This window comes from Vespula vulgaris, chromosome 1, assembly GCF_905475345.1.
Source record: "Vespula vulgaris chromosome 1, iyVesVulg1.1, whole genome shotgun sequence".
In the NCBI taxonomy this organism is placed as follows: domain Eukaryota; kingdom Metazoa; phylum Arthropoda; class Insecta; order Hymenoptera; family Vespidae; genus Vespula; species Vespula vulgaris.
The window spans coordinates 10,275,600-10,291,455 of NC_066586.1; the positions used below are offsets into that span (position 1 = coordinate 10,275,600).

At 39.4% G+C, this 15,856-nt stretch overlaps 1 protein-coding gene across 9 annotated transcripts in view; it reads left to right on the plus strand.

Moving 5' to 3' along the window:
- The window catches only part of LOC127068004 (RNA-binding protein Musashi homolog Rbp6), a 594,260-nt gene that overhangs the window by 366,619 nt on the left and 211,785 nt on the right, over positions 1-15,856 (plus strand). For all 9 annotated transcript variants that reach the window (XM_051003560.1, XM_051003549.1, XM_051003597.1 and 6 more), the window contains exon 5: positions 7,987-8,028. In XM_051003560.1, the coding sequence (XP_050859517.1) occupies positions 7,987-8,028 (42 nt within the window). The remainder of the gene's footprint in view (positions 1-7,986; positions 8,029-15,856) is intronic.

The window sequence follows — 15,856 nt, forward strand, 5'->3', positions numbered from 1 at the left end:
GAGTATTCTAACTTTACGGAAAACTTTATCGTTGATACCAGTTGCAAACGTATAGGTAAATATCCGCCGTAACCGGAATTCTGATAATTTCGACTATCATTCATATAATTAATGAACTACGGTAATAGTATTAAATCCGTGATATAAGTCCAGATTTTCTAACACTCTCTCGAAAGAGTTACCATTAAACCAATCTAAGAAAGTTTGTCTCATGTAGGTGCTTTTATTATATATATATATATATATATATATATATATATATATATGGGTATGCGTGTACCTATACATAGAAATATATAATTCTTTCTTTTTCCCTTTTCTTTCGTGAAGTTAGATATACTACGGCTATTAGGAGAAGCGATACCGTCGAGGTCGATGATATCTCATCGATAGTTCTACATCGAGAGTTCGAAGTGAAAAATTCTTCCTGCCTTTCGCAGTATAACGTACACGTAAGAAGATTCTCTGTATCTTGATTCTTTCGCATAGTCCTTTTTTGCAAAAGTTGGAATGGCCGTAGAACTTTCGCGTTTCTCTTTACTTCCTCCCGCGTCGCAATCTACTTTAGTAAATGTCCTACATTACTTTAGTTTCCGTGTATCCAGCTGACATCCAAAAGTATCCACGGATGACAGTTGCGACGACCATTACGGACAGTTTCGAGACTAGGAAGTTTCTCGTCGAGCAAGAAAAGCCGAACTTTCTATCCTCTTGCAGTTTCTTGTACGATTCGCAGTTTCGCTTTACTCCTAGCAGCGCTCGATACTCCCGATCAAAGTCGTCCGATGGATTTTGTAATCCATTTCAATCATCCATTACGTGTCGTCTTTGTACTCGGTCCTGTCACACCGGCACTGAGCTCGAAACTTTTCTTGATTTTTCTCAATGGCGGGTCGCATTCTATGGGTTTTTAAGAAGATAAATAAGATAAAAAGAGAAGGATCTTTTTCTCTTTCCTTCGTTATCTTCGGAGATCGTCGTTTTGAACGATCTCATATTTTCTCTCTCGCTCTTTCTCTTTCTCTTTCTCTTTCTCTTTGCAAATCGTCGACGACGATGTTTGAAGAATCTCCCCTTTGTTGTGGTGCATTTCGATGTCCGAAATGCCTCCTTCTCGTTTTCTCGCTTTCCAACTCATCCTCTCGCCTTGTATAAAATCTCCTCTCCCACTTCCTCGGATAGCTGAGTGCCGTGTATTGTTTTGTCTTCTTTCTTTCGAGATTCCAACGCAGAATCGTGCATGCGTCTAGTAGTCGGAAAGCTTGCGAGACGTCAGCGTCGTGCTGAAAAAGCAGTACAGCGAACATAAACGAGAGGTGGAACGCCGGGAGGAAGAGAGAAAAAGAGAAGGAACAGCTAAAGCTCTGAAGAGACGATGCGAAAGAGAAGGAGAGAGAAAGAGAGATAAAGAGAGATAAAGAGAGAAGAGAGAGAGACAAAACATGGCGTAGGCGTCAACGTCTCGTCATTGCGAAATCTCGAGAAAAAAATGGATGACAAAAGGAACCAACGTACAAAAGAGCCGAGTGTTAGTCGACTCTTGTTTGTACTTGTCGTTGCCGCGAAAGCGAAATAATAAAAAAGAAAGTTGGAAGAACGGCAACTGAGGGAAACACGAAAGGTGGTTGCGTCGGCGGAAACAGTAGGAGTGGTGGTGGTGATGGCAGAGCAACGTACATACGTGGTATCAAAGAGGAAATCATCAGTTGCAAAATCACCGTCGCGTATTTGCTTTTAATTTGCCAGACGAATTAACCGGGTATTTGAAGCGGGCAAATGCCACCACTGCGACCACCGCCATCACCCTTTCGCGTTGGGTCGAGGGCTGGTAACGAATCGGTGGTCTCTAAAATTTAATAATAATTCTCGTTGTGTTGCACATCGTCGAAAATGCCAAATATGACATCGGCGATGTATTCTGTCGTATCTGTATGCTCTTCCTTCCTCTCTATTTCTGTCTCTGCCGTTTCCATTTTGTTTATCCTTATTTTGTTTTCTTTATTTATTTTTCCGTTCTGAATCCATCTTTACTATTTCTTTCTTTCTTTCATCCGTTTTCCTGACCCAGTAAAACGATAACAAAAGCAAGAGTAAACAAATAGGAATTTTGGTATTGTGCGTAAAAGTATCTTGCAATACGAAATCAATTTGATTTCTTTGGAATACAAATTTAGGAGGTATTTGCCTTTCGACGTCGAAATAATTACAGCATAATTGCCCGATTTTGCCCTTTTCAAAGAGGACTTAAAAATTCACATCTATTTATTCGCATACGCTTGCTCATACATTCACGATCGTTCGATATATTCGATCGAAAAGTAAAGAGAGAAAGAGAGAGTGAAAAGGAAACTTATAATTCAATTCACAGCAACATTTTCGTTTTGCGATCTTTAATAAGTATTTGTTACATTGACGAACATTTGTAATTATGAATGTTTTATTTTCGGCAAGTATTCGATATTGTGAAATTGCATCTACAATTTCATTTTGAACACCTTTAATTTGCTTTCCATTGGAAATATTTTTACACGGGAATATTTACGGGAATAATTTTCATGAGATACAGATATAGATAAAGAGAAAGATAAGCAGAGGGAATAATAAAAAGAAGGGTAGTAATGATGTTGATAGGACTCTTCGCTTAAACATTCTACGATGAATTAGATGAACGAAGGCACTCCTCGTACCGCGTTATACTATCGTCTTTATGAACTACGGTGAGAACATAAAAATTTTTACTGTCCTCGAACGTCGTATCCTACATTTTACACCGGATATGTCATGCCGTGGGTGGAAGTCATTACTTTAGCATTCTCCCCGATAAAAGAAGGTCTTCTCTGACTCGATTAAAATTCAGGCTTCGTAGATGGTAGACGAACTCGAGTAAGTTGCAGCAGTCGAGAAATGTGCGTCACCAACATAAACTGCAGAAAATAGGGGAAACAGCAGGAGCACTCGGATTAAGTTATACGTGAGAAATCTTTGAAAGATGTTTGGTATTTTACATTTCAGCGTTCCTTCGTTGTTTCTACTTTTCTGTAAAAAAAAAAAAAAAAGAAAAGAAAAAAAAATCTTTTTTTATCTTTCAGTTTATTTTTCGGATATAATTTGAAAGAACATTTTGGCAAATACTTTGAATAAAAGAAAAAAAAAGAAATAACAGAAACGTTCACCGATTCGTCTTAAAGAAAGATACGAAACAAGTTCGCACAATTCAAAGAAAGGAAACGCATAGAAAATCATAGAGGAAACGTTGAGAGATGCGTCAATCACAAGTTTCTCTATCGTTGAAAACCTTTCAACTTCCATTATGTAACCAGCAAAGCTATTCGATACTTTTTGAACTTGCAAAACGTGCGTTCGAGACAGACAGAATTAGAGATAGAAAGAGAAAGCTTGAAAGAAGAGTAAAGCACGATGGAAGGAGTGCGTCAGGAGAAGGGTTAGAGGGTTGCTCGAGAGTAAGAAAATCTCCCACTTGTAGCTCGCAGATATTTACTCCGATCTTACCGAGGCTGGAGTTAAACCTTGAGCAATGCTTAGACCCCTCTTTCTATCCACCCATTTAAGTCCACGCTTAACTTTCAACATGAAGTGTTGAAAGAAACTTGATATCGAATTCGACCCGAAAAAGTTCTTTGATGTGAGATTTCGAGAGATGTGAAATCTCATTGATGCGTTATATATATATATATATATATATATATATATATATATATATATATATATAAACATAATTCGAGTTTAGAACTCTTTAATAGAATTAATTACAGTTTTCTTGCTACTGGAATGATGCATTTTTAGATGCATAAAATTTTCAATTCTATAGACTCGACCTTTTCGTTAATTTTTAAACTCAAAGTCTCAGGAATAGTAATTCTTTTTCTTACTTTTAGTAAAAAGAATTTAGAAGAGAACATACGTACGTAGGATTAAAATATGGAGATAGATAATAAGTACGAAAAAGAAGAATGAAGAAAGATGAGTAATCACTTTTTAAGAAGAGTTTTTATCGTCTTTTATGGAATTATACCAAATCCCGAAGCAGTATTAATTAGGTCTTACGTTTAAAATTACAGATCGTAAATTGAAATCCATGGAATCGTTATTTTATTCATTTATATTGTCTATGTATTCGTACATAGGATCATTTGATTTGCTTTGTGAATAGGAAGTATAGATCATAGAATTTTGAGGTTCTCTGTTGAAATACGTAAATTATTTGAGAATTAATGGGTTCGACCCATTGCGCGCATCATCATTCCTGGAATCCATCGAGTTTCCTAACCATCAAAGGTATGCATTACTCGACATTAGAAACTTGCAGTACAAATTCTGTATCGTAAAATTATCCTTTTTTTTCAGATAGTATACATACCGTACAATTATCAGGGTTAGCTTTTTTTTGCGTGTAACATTTTAAATCGATCGAATTTAAATTTCGAAGGAATTAGCACGTGCTCGCGCGTAAAATTCTTCGTTCTATTACTCCCAGATGTACCACTGAAGACGAAGACTTTGCCATTCGACAGAAGCTTAGAGGATCGAAATCCGAAGAATAGCATCGTGAATTACTTTTCCAAATGCTTCCTATCCGAGTCAAGGTTCTCTACTTCCAGAATCGTTGGGAGACGAGAAACGGAAAGGGTATGGGGAAGGTATAGATGACTCTACCAATTTTCAAGCGTACCAACCAGATTCAATTTCTATCGTAATCGTCGTTGTCTTCCTCATCGATGTTTGGAGGCCGATCATTTCGTCAGATACTGGGTAACTAGGTTACGTTTTTGAAAACGACTTCGTGTCTCTTGATTTGTCTCCATAATGTTATCCTTTTCTTCTTTCTTTATTCGTACTTCCGCAATGATTTATTCTCTTTTTCTATTCTATTTTACTTGTCTTCTTTTCATTATTTATGCTACCAGTATATTCTTTATGATCTCTTGAAAATGAAATATGCATTAGAAAAGAAACATTATATATCCAAAAAAGACAAAAGAAGTCTGTAATTGCAAACTTTCTGCATTGATACATATAGCCTATCTTAATATTCCAACATATTAGAACATATTAAAATAGGATTGAGAAAAGTGACCTAATTACCGAATTGCGATTAAAAAATATATCGATAAGCAATATATATGGTCGACGTAGAATTAAAATATCTTAGATAAAATCAGCAGGAATTAAGAAAGAATTCGTTAAGTTACCTACTAGATGGTAGATATCCACTATACATACACGTATTTACATATATCCACATGTACTTTCGGGTATATGCACGAAGATCAACGCGTCGAGCAAGAGTCCAACGTTTTGCGTTCAAGGAATTTTGTAGAGGGAAATTCATTATGTAAAACACGTTGGAGAGTTGGTAATCCTATTTCTCAGACTGGAGGGTCGCGAGCACAAGTTGCGCCGCGCGGAATCCGTTGTAACTTGTTCCTGCGGGGGTAGTAAGCAACTTCCCATGGGACGTTACTTCTTCTTCTTCTACCTTCTTCTCTCTTTCCGCGAGCCGCGTAGAAAGTCAGAAAGCGGGGAAAGTACGACTGAGAAAGACAAACACAAAAGTGGGAAGAGTGAGAGTGATAGAGAAAGATGGCAAGTTCTCTCTCTTTCTCTATCTTTCTCTCTTCAGTCAACGTCGCGAGACGCTTGATGGACTTAGTTCTCCCGGTTCGGAGTGAGTACGAAGCGACAACCGGTGTGAACTTTGCCGTAAGGGATTATGCAAACTGGTGGAGGTTCAGAAGGAGAGGGTGAACGAACGAACGACGAACGAACGAACGAACGAACGAAGCAAGAGACGGGAAACCACGTCGGTAGCACACGACTACTGTGGACGGAGTAGTCTCTCTCTCTCTCTCTCTCTCTCTCTCTCTCTCTCTTTCTCTCTCTATCATTCTACTCGTTGGCTTTGCTCAGTCGCTTTCCTCGCTTGTCATTACAACTTTCCACGTTACCTTCGAGCTATATGTTTATCTTCCTTCGCATCAAGAATAATCATACTCGCGGTTAAAAAAAGTATCAGCGGTCAGAATCGGGGAAGGAGAATTGCTCAAACTTTCCTCTTCCATCTGCTATCCTTTGCTTTTTTTACAGGAAAAAATTCGTCAAAAAAAGAACACTTTCGGGATAAAAACGAAAAACCAAGTTAATATCTTCTTCTGTGGTTTTTGGGTTTTCTTCTTCAAATTGTCGATACGAAAGATCGATTTTATTGATGAAAATTAAAGGGGAAGTACAGGTCGATAGAAGATTGATCTTAAAAGATTAAAACGAAAAGTTGAGAATAATACAAATGAACGGTCTAATGATCTACGAGTAGGAAAGAATCATCATAAATCATTGCGAAGATCATATACGCTAATAATAATTCTACGCGTCAAAAGCAGGTAACAACGGAGCTGGTGGAATAGCTGTGTGCTTTCAACGTATTTGGTAAACTATCGTATTGATGAAGCGAAGCACAGAAGGCAAAGGACGAAGAGATATGGCATCTTCCACTGGAAAGAGAGAGCATGAGTATGAGGATCGGTGATGGGAAGCTAAGAGAGAGCGCGTTAGATCGAGATAGTGGAATGCGTCGAGTGTATTAGAACGTGGCTCTAGATAGGGACGATGCCGATAGGACGGTAGTAGTCTCGCTGATAAACAAACCGTACCACGCAAAAGCAACACTAATCAGCATAAATGGCTTGTCCCTATCCGATAGGGCAACGCGGCAGCTGCACCGCCAGCTGAATAAATTTTGGATTACGCCGTTTGGTCAAAGCGTAGAGCGAAAGCGAAGGGAGAAAGGGAGGTAGTATAGCAAGAATTAGGGCACTCCCGAAGGATCACGTTCTCGAGTTTCGTCACGTAGGAGGGAAGGCTAAACCGCTTTAAGCGTCACCACCACCGACGTCGTCGTCGTCATCGTTCTCCTCGTGTCCACCGTCCTTCTCCTCCTCATCCTCATTGGTGTACTAGCTACGGTTGATCGATGTTAAACGAGATCGACGTTTATTACTTTCGCGTAATGCGTTTTGCACGATGAAAGCGGGGCAAAAATTTTCATCTGTGCCTCGGATGAAACGGTCACGCGTTTTGACGCGACTGAAATATTGATTTCGAGATGGTATTCATAGGGATTGAATCAAAGTTCATAAAGAATTTTTAAGATACGAGAGAATATATTGTAGTTCGATACAATAAGTAAAATCATTTTCGTTAAAGTTTATCAATTCTTTTAAATAGATTTACATGCTATCGCGTATAAACATCGTCATGGTGATATCATAATATAGATTAAACTGACCCTGACATTTATTTTTCTCATCATTTTTCGAAACGATGCAATTTATATTTACGTTTTTCCGTATCATCAAATTCAAAGATATGAAAATGTCTCGTTTTACGTGACTCACTCTGTATAAATTCTTACTTTAAAGTGGCTCCGATTTTATCCCCTCCCAACGTTTTTAAAACGTTCAACTACTTTCGTATATTACTTGGAAGCGGATCGAGATGCGGGAGCTCGCTCGATGAAAAAGCACCCGACTCGCAACGGATCGTTTTTTCCCCGGCTTCTACTTTTGCGCGTGTTACTCAGCCATCTTCCTCCCACGCAAGCGAATGTGTATCTTTCATCTGCGTTCAGTTTTCTATCCCTACATCTACTACTCCTGCTCGTACCAACGTGATTTTGTGGTCGACCGAGATTTACCTCGAGCGTCGAGCATCCTCTAGTCGTCGTCGTAGTTGTCGTTTTCCTTACCGTTGTGTTCGCGAAAGCACGTATAAGGAAAACGAGTGTGCTGTACCGAGCTTAGACCATGATACCCTTCCGCGACGTGTTGTTCTTTTAGCCTAATCCTCTTAACAATAGATACCCGTGCGACCTAACTGAAATCCTTATTTTCTTATTTCCTTTTACTCAACGAATTCGCTTGTTTCAAGACGAACCACTTAATCACATTTGTTTCTTCTTTTCTATTACAGATCGACCCGAAGGTAGCGTTCCCAAGGAGAACACATCCGAAGGTAAGATCAGCTAAATTACATTCTACGATCAGGTAGATTACATTCATGAAATATTTTTTAAAAAGCAAGCTAAACGAATTAAATGCTATATTAGGCTATTTTACTCATATTTGATAGAGAAGATAAAAGGACATAACACGTTACCTTAGAGATTGGAATATCGTTATAACAACTATATCGGGTGAGAGTGACCTCGTTTTAAATAGAAACGACAGTTTAACAAGAATTACTCAGCATGCACGTTTCGCAGTCGAAAATGCGCAACTGTAGATCGCGCGATATTTCACATACAAAGTTTTAACTGTGAGCGAGATGTAACCAGGTATTGCATATACACAGGTACATATGTATATATAATCATATGAGAGCTCGTACGGAGCGCAAGGTTGAAAAGTCGAACGATGAACGGTAGGAACGTTGGGAAATGTTGAGGTGCCGCGGGCACCAGATTGAAGAGAGAATAATAAAGTCCTATCATCCTCGTAATAAGAGCAATTAGATATAATTTACTTCAAAACCGGGAATTATTTCCTTGTCTCGGCGGATAGTAGTCATAGCCGAAGCTCTCACTCTCTCGCACTCGGTACACGAAGTTGAAAGTCGAACGAGACCGAGAACGAATACGATGTAAATGGTCGCTTGGTGGAAAAAGAAAGAGAAAGAGAGATGAACGTCCATGTACATCTACATACTTAAAACCGGGTGATACATATACGCGAATGTGTGTCTACGCGTCCGTTACTCTAAAAGTGGGGAAGGATATGGAAGAGGCGAGAGAAATTCGCGCGGTTTAATAATATAAATGCTAGGCATGCGAATTACCGGCAAGTGACTGAATTGCACTAATTTTAATTGTACCCTTTCTCCTCTCTCTCTCTCTCTCTTCCGCGTTCGCGCACTTCGTGCCTCTTTTCGCCCACCACACGCCACCCCTTTGCTATTCAACGACTTTTCTCTCTCTCTCTCTCTCTTTTTCTCATTTCGTTGTACAAGGGACATTTCCACATTTTTACAGCGCGTGCGCCATCACCTCCGCCCCCATCGTCGTCGGTACCACCACCTCATCCCATTTATTTCATTCTTTCCCCATGGTGAGAGGACCGGAAGCGCATAATTTATGATGTGAGCGCGCGAAATCGCGATTCAATGTTGCTGCATGTAATCGCACGCCGGGGATTTCGAGGATTGCACGTTCGAATTGCAAAGCCGTTTAGTTTTGAATCCGAATTGGAAAGCGAGCTTTTAGCATTTCAATCGAATTAAAAATTCAGAATCGAGATCGGAAATTTTCTGCTATAGGTTTATACCGTATCTCCCATTCCGAGGGTGTAGGATACTCGCGAGATCGACGAGAAATTTCCTTAACGGTCGTTGACCATCACAAAATCATTGCGATCGATAATTGTATATAGATATTGTTAACAGAATGCAACCATTCTATTTCAATTGTCGACTTCGATCTTCTGTGTTTTGATAATGAGATAAAAGGCATTCGGTTTTTTTTCGATTTCTTTGTTTTCAAAGACAAAGAACTTACACGCGATACTCGTGCTGGGTAATTCAGGTTAATATTAGAGTAAAAAGTGATATATAGATAACACGTAGTTTTTCTTTCTTTTTTTGTTTACATCTTTTCGTTTAGAATATTTATATTAACAGATTTATCAAACAGAATTCATCGAAGATACAGGTAAGGAAATAAAAAATGTTCCTCCGCTGAATTACATATGAAATCTCTGTTTACCCGTTGCATCGATTCGGTCTTGGAATCGAAAATAGTGCGACCTCACCGAGTTGTTTATCAGTCGCACACCGTAAATACCGACCGAGAGAAAGACGAATAGCGGCGATAAAAGAAAAAGAATGAAAGTATGACAGGATTAACGAGAATCCGAGGATGATCGTGGATGAAGCAAGTCGACAAACGGAGAGAAGCAGTTACTAGTTGACAGTTTTACCGACAATATCGATGTGTACGCGAGTTCCCGAAGAATTTCTAAGAGAGAAAGAGATATAGAGAATATGAGTGGTGAAAAACAGAAAAGGAAAGATATATAGACAGTGCTGAGAGAACTCGTGAGAAGGGTGGCATGTCTGCGCACAGGATAAAGATATGGATTACGGGAAGCTCTATTCGTGACTCGAAACGCGAGTCTACGTGGTAGCAACGTATTCGAAATAAAATAACGACCATTAATCGCGAGATGGGGGTAACATATTTCAGGTGAGCGCTTCGGGGCAGCTTGAACGGCCGGTGCAATTTTCATAAAATGGAGATGGTTGCGGCATCCACCCCCCAGAGTCACCCCCGCGAGCTTTCTTTTTACGCCGTGCCTCGAGTCTCTACACTTACAAACGTAGGCGTATATATGTGAATTCGCTCGTAGTGCACCATCTCGGTTGGTTCACGTTTGAAAAAGTAATACAAACGCATATTCGGGATCGTTGCCAGGAACCTCTTTCGAACGCGTCTATAATATGGTTGGCGCGCTTCTTGTAATCCACGATGTGATAACTCGAATGCTACATTACGTTGCTTATTTTGAAAGCGGACATTTTTGTGATTATTTTTCTTTCGAGACATTTTTCATAGTCGACATTTTCCTTATTCTTTTTCTTTGTTCTTTTATTCGAAAATTTTTCGTGATCGTTTTTAGAGAGTTATGAAATGATTGAAATGTTTATTTTGATTCTAGAGCAATGTTAATGATATATAACCGTATATTATTATTTTTAATTATTTATTTATGTTCTCTCATAATTTAAAAAATATCAACTTGAAAAATATTATCTCTGTTTTTTTTTCTTTGATGACAGCATGATGTAAAAAGCGCAACTAGCGAATAGGAAAATCGAATTTCGATGTTCGCTTTACGAATAAGTACATGTAATTAAGTATTATTGAATACATGATTGTCTATTATTATCACATTCAATTATTTATAAATTCTTTAAGCGAAAAGCACATTTTAATTCGTTTATAAATTTTATTCCAGATTAAACCTTTTTATGCAATTATAAACGTATTTTCCACGACAAATTTTATGGAACGAATATATTTCACATTATGTAGGTGTGAGAACACGAGCACAGAACCTGGCCCGTGTATCAATCATGAATAGAGAACGAGCGAGGATATTACGAGAATATTTTCAAGCGCAACGGCGAAAGAAAAGAAAAAAGTATTTTATAATATTACATTGTGTAAATATTTATTATCTTTAGAAAAAAGCAAAGAATATAACTTTTTTATTATTAATGCAAGAAATGCCAAGTTCTGTTCATAACATCGGCAAAATGTTAAATCTTAGCCAAGCGGAAGTTTATCTCATTTCTTTTTCTAAGAATTCTGAAAATACTTAATATGATGAGGGATTCTGAAATCTACGAAATACGCGTTACGTGATAAACTTCAAGGATAAAATGGTTGCGCTGTAAAGTTCATTGAAATGTCACTAGATGTTTCTGTGCGACGAACCATCGCAACAACCTCCTCGAGACCGCGTGCAGGAATTGCTTTGTTACCGTACTTCCGGTCTGGCGGAAACGGTGCAATGCGTTTCCGACATGACGGAAAAGTAGTGACAGTCATTACCGAGTCCTCTCCAAACGCTTCGTTTCTCGTGTTCTATTTTTTTCCTTTCTCTTCTCCGTTATACGGGTGTCATAAACATCACTATGAGAACTACTATTCTCTTTAGAGAGAAAATCGCAAGATGTAAAACCTATTAAGAAGGTTAATTTACAATTTTAATGGAAAATTAAGAGCATAAGATCGTTTGAAACTACTATATACATAAACAAGCGTAACGCCGAATATTCTGAGACACATGCATGCATTACTGTGGATTATCTATAACGTGCTTAGACCTTATGATATATGACATCGAGGTACTTAAACTATCGTCGACTGCGCGAAGCAACAATGCTGTTTAAATAATATTAACTATTCAATATGTTTATCCTTGTAGAAATATATAATGAACGAGATTATAGTTGTGGTATCACAGAAATTATACACGTATAGATAAATCCACAAAAAAGTAGAATGGAATATTATCAGTTTTGCAAAAGGATCGATTTCTAAGATAAGAAGGAAAACGATCGATTAACAAGATCTTCATGAAGATTGGATCGAGACAAGACAATGGAACGTAATCAGCGAAAATGCCAGATGAGATAGTAAACGAGATAGACATAGATCGTTAATAAACACGATACATAAAGCATAATCGTCATCTATTGCGGGCACATTCCCTTAGCCAAGAGCGGCATAGATTTAGGATGGATAGCGATGATATCAGAAGCGTCGGTGTAATACCCACTTGTTACGGTATAGGGATACGCGTATATATGCGATCCTATATACACATAGATACGTGAGACATTATTCAAACCACTGCAAGCTTTGGAGTACCAGAGAGCACCACATGGATAAGGGGAGAAGGGAAATGGAAGGAGAGCAAGAGAGAGGGAGAGAAAGAGATAGATAGATAGATAGAGAGAGAGAGAGAAAGAGAGACAGAGAGAGAAGAGAGGAAGAGAAAGAGACCGGTAGAATTGCAGCACGTCTCGCGTAACGAGCTGCCGGCTCCCCAGGGCGTTCAGCTTCTGCTCTTCGTTCTTCCTTCTTTTTCTTTTCTATTCTCTTGCACATATCGATGTAATATTTCTCTTTCTCTTTTTGCATTCTCGCAGTCGTATTGCGGATACCTTTTCATCGAGTCGTTTTGTTTTCTTCTTAAAACGAGATCCATCGAGCTACACGCGGTGTTCCGTCAACGACAACGGACTTTCCTATCTTCGACGTTATTCCGATGAGAGGATTTGTCATTGAGCCGCAAACGTGTCGCTATCCGCATTCTTCTCACATACCAAAAGAAATTTACGTGAATATAGCATGGGATAGATATAACATCCTTCTTCTTCTCTCTCTCTCTCTCTCTCTCTCTCTCTCTTCTCTAGATCTTGCATTACGACGGATCAACGTTATCTCGAGTAATTCGCTTCGATTTGATTCTCTTCGTCGAACTAATCGAGAAGCCATGCGACCCTATTTATTCTCGTCGTCGCTTCCACCTTATAATCCAAGTACCCAATCGGATTTATCTTGACCATCGTAATCATCCCGCCTATTCCGTTCTAATCTTTCGATCGCTCGCTTTTCCTCTTTTTCCACCGATAGATATATCCTGCTATTTTTTGCTCCATTTCCGTTCCAATCTCAAGGTCGGAACATATGGTTTGCAAAAGTCATTAAAGATCCCAAGACTGCTAGAGCAACTGGGCTGTCGTGTCCCAATAGGTCAATCTGCAATTTTAAACGAAACGAGACAAGAAAAAAATATGCTACTCCTTCCGTTCCTTGGCTAACTCCTAGTCCCATTTCCTCTCGCGGGTAGGCAACTCAAAAGAGACTTGTTACATTTATCTTTCGGGAACTAAATATGCTCCCGGGTATACTCCCTGTCCCCGACATTAAACTGAAATCCCATGCATTTTATACGCGTTCGCGTCATTCAGGACGACGGCACGTTGACTATAGCGAATGTGTACACTGCAACGAACCCTCCCCCTGCATCTTGTCTTTCTCAGACTCCTCGTTGAGTTCATGTTACGATCTCCATGCAACTAGCACCCTTGTGGACATAGACTAACCCCTAAGGACCCCCGCAACTTTCTTCTTCTATAGTATCCATCGAGCTTCCTTCGTTCTTTCCATCGTTTTCACCTACCAAACCGAGCACCGCAGCTACATTCGCTTCACTCGCGAGCCTTCTGGTTCTCTCTTTTTCTTTCTTTCTCTTTCTCTATAGACGAGAGGGACTCTGGTGTGGTCGAATGGCTGAAGAGAAGAGAATGTTTGCTTGGCGTAAGTGGCGTCCAGTGTCTGTACAGCATCGCTTCTCGTTCCTTACGAAAGTTCTCGTGCGGTTTTCCGTATGGGGTTAGAGTCAAGGATCGCACGCGCCATTCTGTGGTGGATCTTGCAAGATCCCCAAAGTGCATTTGTGGAGATGGTACACACCACTCATCTCGTGGACGCGGATATGGCCGGGGAAAGAAAAGCCGGAGGTGTAATATTATCGTCTGCTAGAAAAATACCACATTTCACGAAAGACGGTAGAGTATAAGGGTTAGAGTGGGGATGGAGAAGGTGGTTCGCTCGATGGCAGTAAAGGCAGTGTCTCTTATCGTTACACATAGTGAGTGGTGTCTCTGGAGACCGACCGGAAGTTATCCAAGCTCCGGATTTACAGGATTGCTTCCTATGAGAGGAGAGTTTTGACGTTAGATGGCTAGAGGACTGATTTTTCCTAGTCGTTTGCGTGTCCGCCGCGAAGATTGCCGATAAAACGAACATAGTACGGGAACGGATGAACGTAAAGTTGCTAGGAAATTTAAACTACTCTTGCGGAATGTATCGGTACAATTTACGAAGGAACTTCTGTCACGAGTTGCCTCTATAAAAGACTCGTTCGTTTCTTTTTCTTCGATATCGTCCGTTGATTCGAAGCTATCCCGAAGTTTGGACTCTCCAAAGGTTTCGATCGATAATCTCCTGCTCTTCTACATGCTATCCCTCGCATTTATACGTACCACCCTAATCCGACCGCGAAACGTTCGTTTCAGATTGAAAACCATAGTCTCCAAAGAACACAAAACGTTTTAATATTCTTTCGTCTCTTCGCTCCCTCTCTTTTTCTTTTTCTCTTATGTCTATATTTCTCTCCTATCTCGCAGGCTTTTCAAATCACGATCACTTTATTGCCCCTCTCGTATTCCTACTCGACCGGTATTTCCGATCAAGTCCGATTCAATCTACTTCGCTGAAAATGATCGAATTTCGAAAGTATCGAGATGACCTGGTAACTCAAAACAGTCTATCGTCATGTCGTCCTTAATGAGAGATCCAAAAATACCTTTTTGTTCGGACTTTCAGCTCCTAAACCTTTTTGTGATATCCGATTCATATGTATCCTTTACTTGTCAGCAAAGACGTCCGTTCTTCGTGATGAAGAATCTACTTCCATCTTCATTTCTAGCAATGCTAAAGGTTATCACGCTACCGCTCGATTAACTTGTCTAAATATCGTTTCACATAAAACGGTCACAATAGCCAACCTGACAGTAGTTGCGCGTCGCTTACTTTCATCTGCCGGGTATGTATTGTCGCAACGTGGTACAATAAATCGACGAGTTAATCTTCGACAGAACTTTCTAAACCGAGTCTTGACCGTGCCTGAGTATCGTTTGACCGTGAATTAGTCGTGTACTACCACCTGTCGCGAACGACAGTAGTTCCTCCGCTGGCGAGAGACTAAAGCCTCAGATATGTTGTGTCGCATTGAGATAAGCTAAGCTCTCGCGTGATGGAACAGCCCGTAAACTCGGGGAGCCACGTCATGATGCTACTGAAATGGCAACTAGATAATATATAGGTATACGCGGTATGTATGTTTATGCGTATAAATGTATACGTATCAAACACGGTTTTATCTCTCCGCCTCTCTTTCTTTTTCTACATTCGGACTGCAAAATGAGCAGTCAACTCAATTATTTTCTCGAATTTTTGTTCTATATTTTCACTTTTTATTACTACTTCTTCCTACGCGATACTTTACTTTTTACTGTTCCTTACCTGTAACGCTAGGTTTACTTACTCTTTTTTTAAAGTTCTTAGATACTTAATAACACTTTATTTTGTTTTAGAATATAAGTTTGCTAAGAGAAAGAAAAAAAAAGAAAAAGAAAAAAGAAGAAAGAGACAGACAAACGGTATTTTTTTTTTATCTAATGCACTTATGCAGAGTCGGTTTTAAAGGAC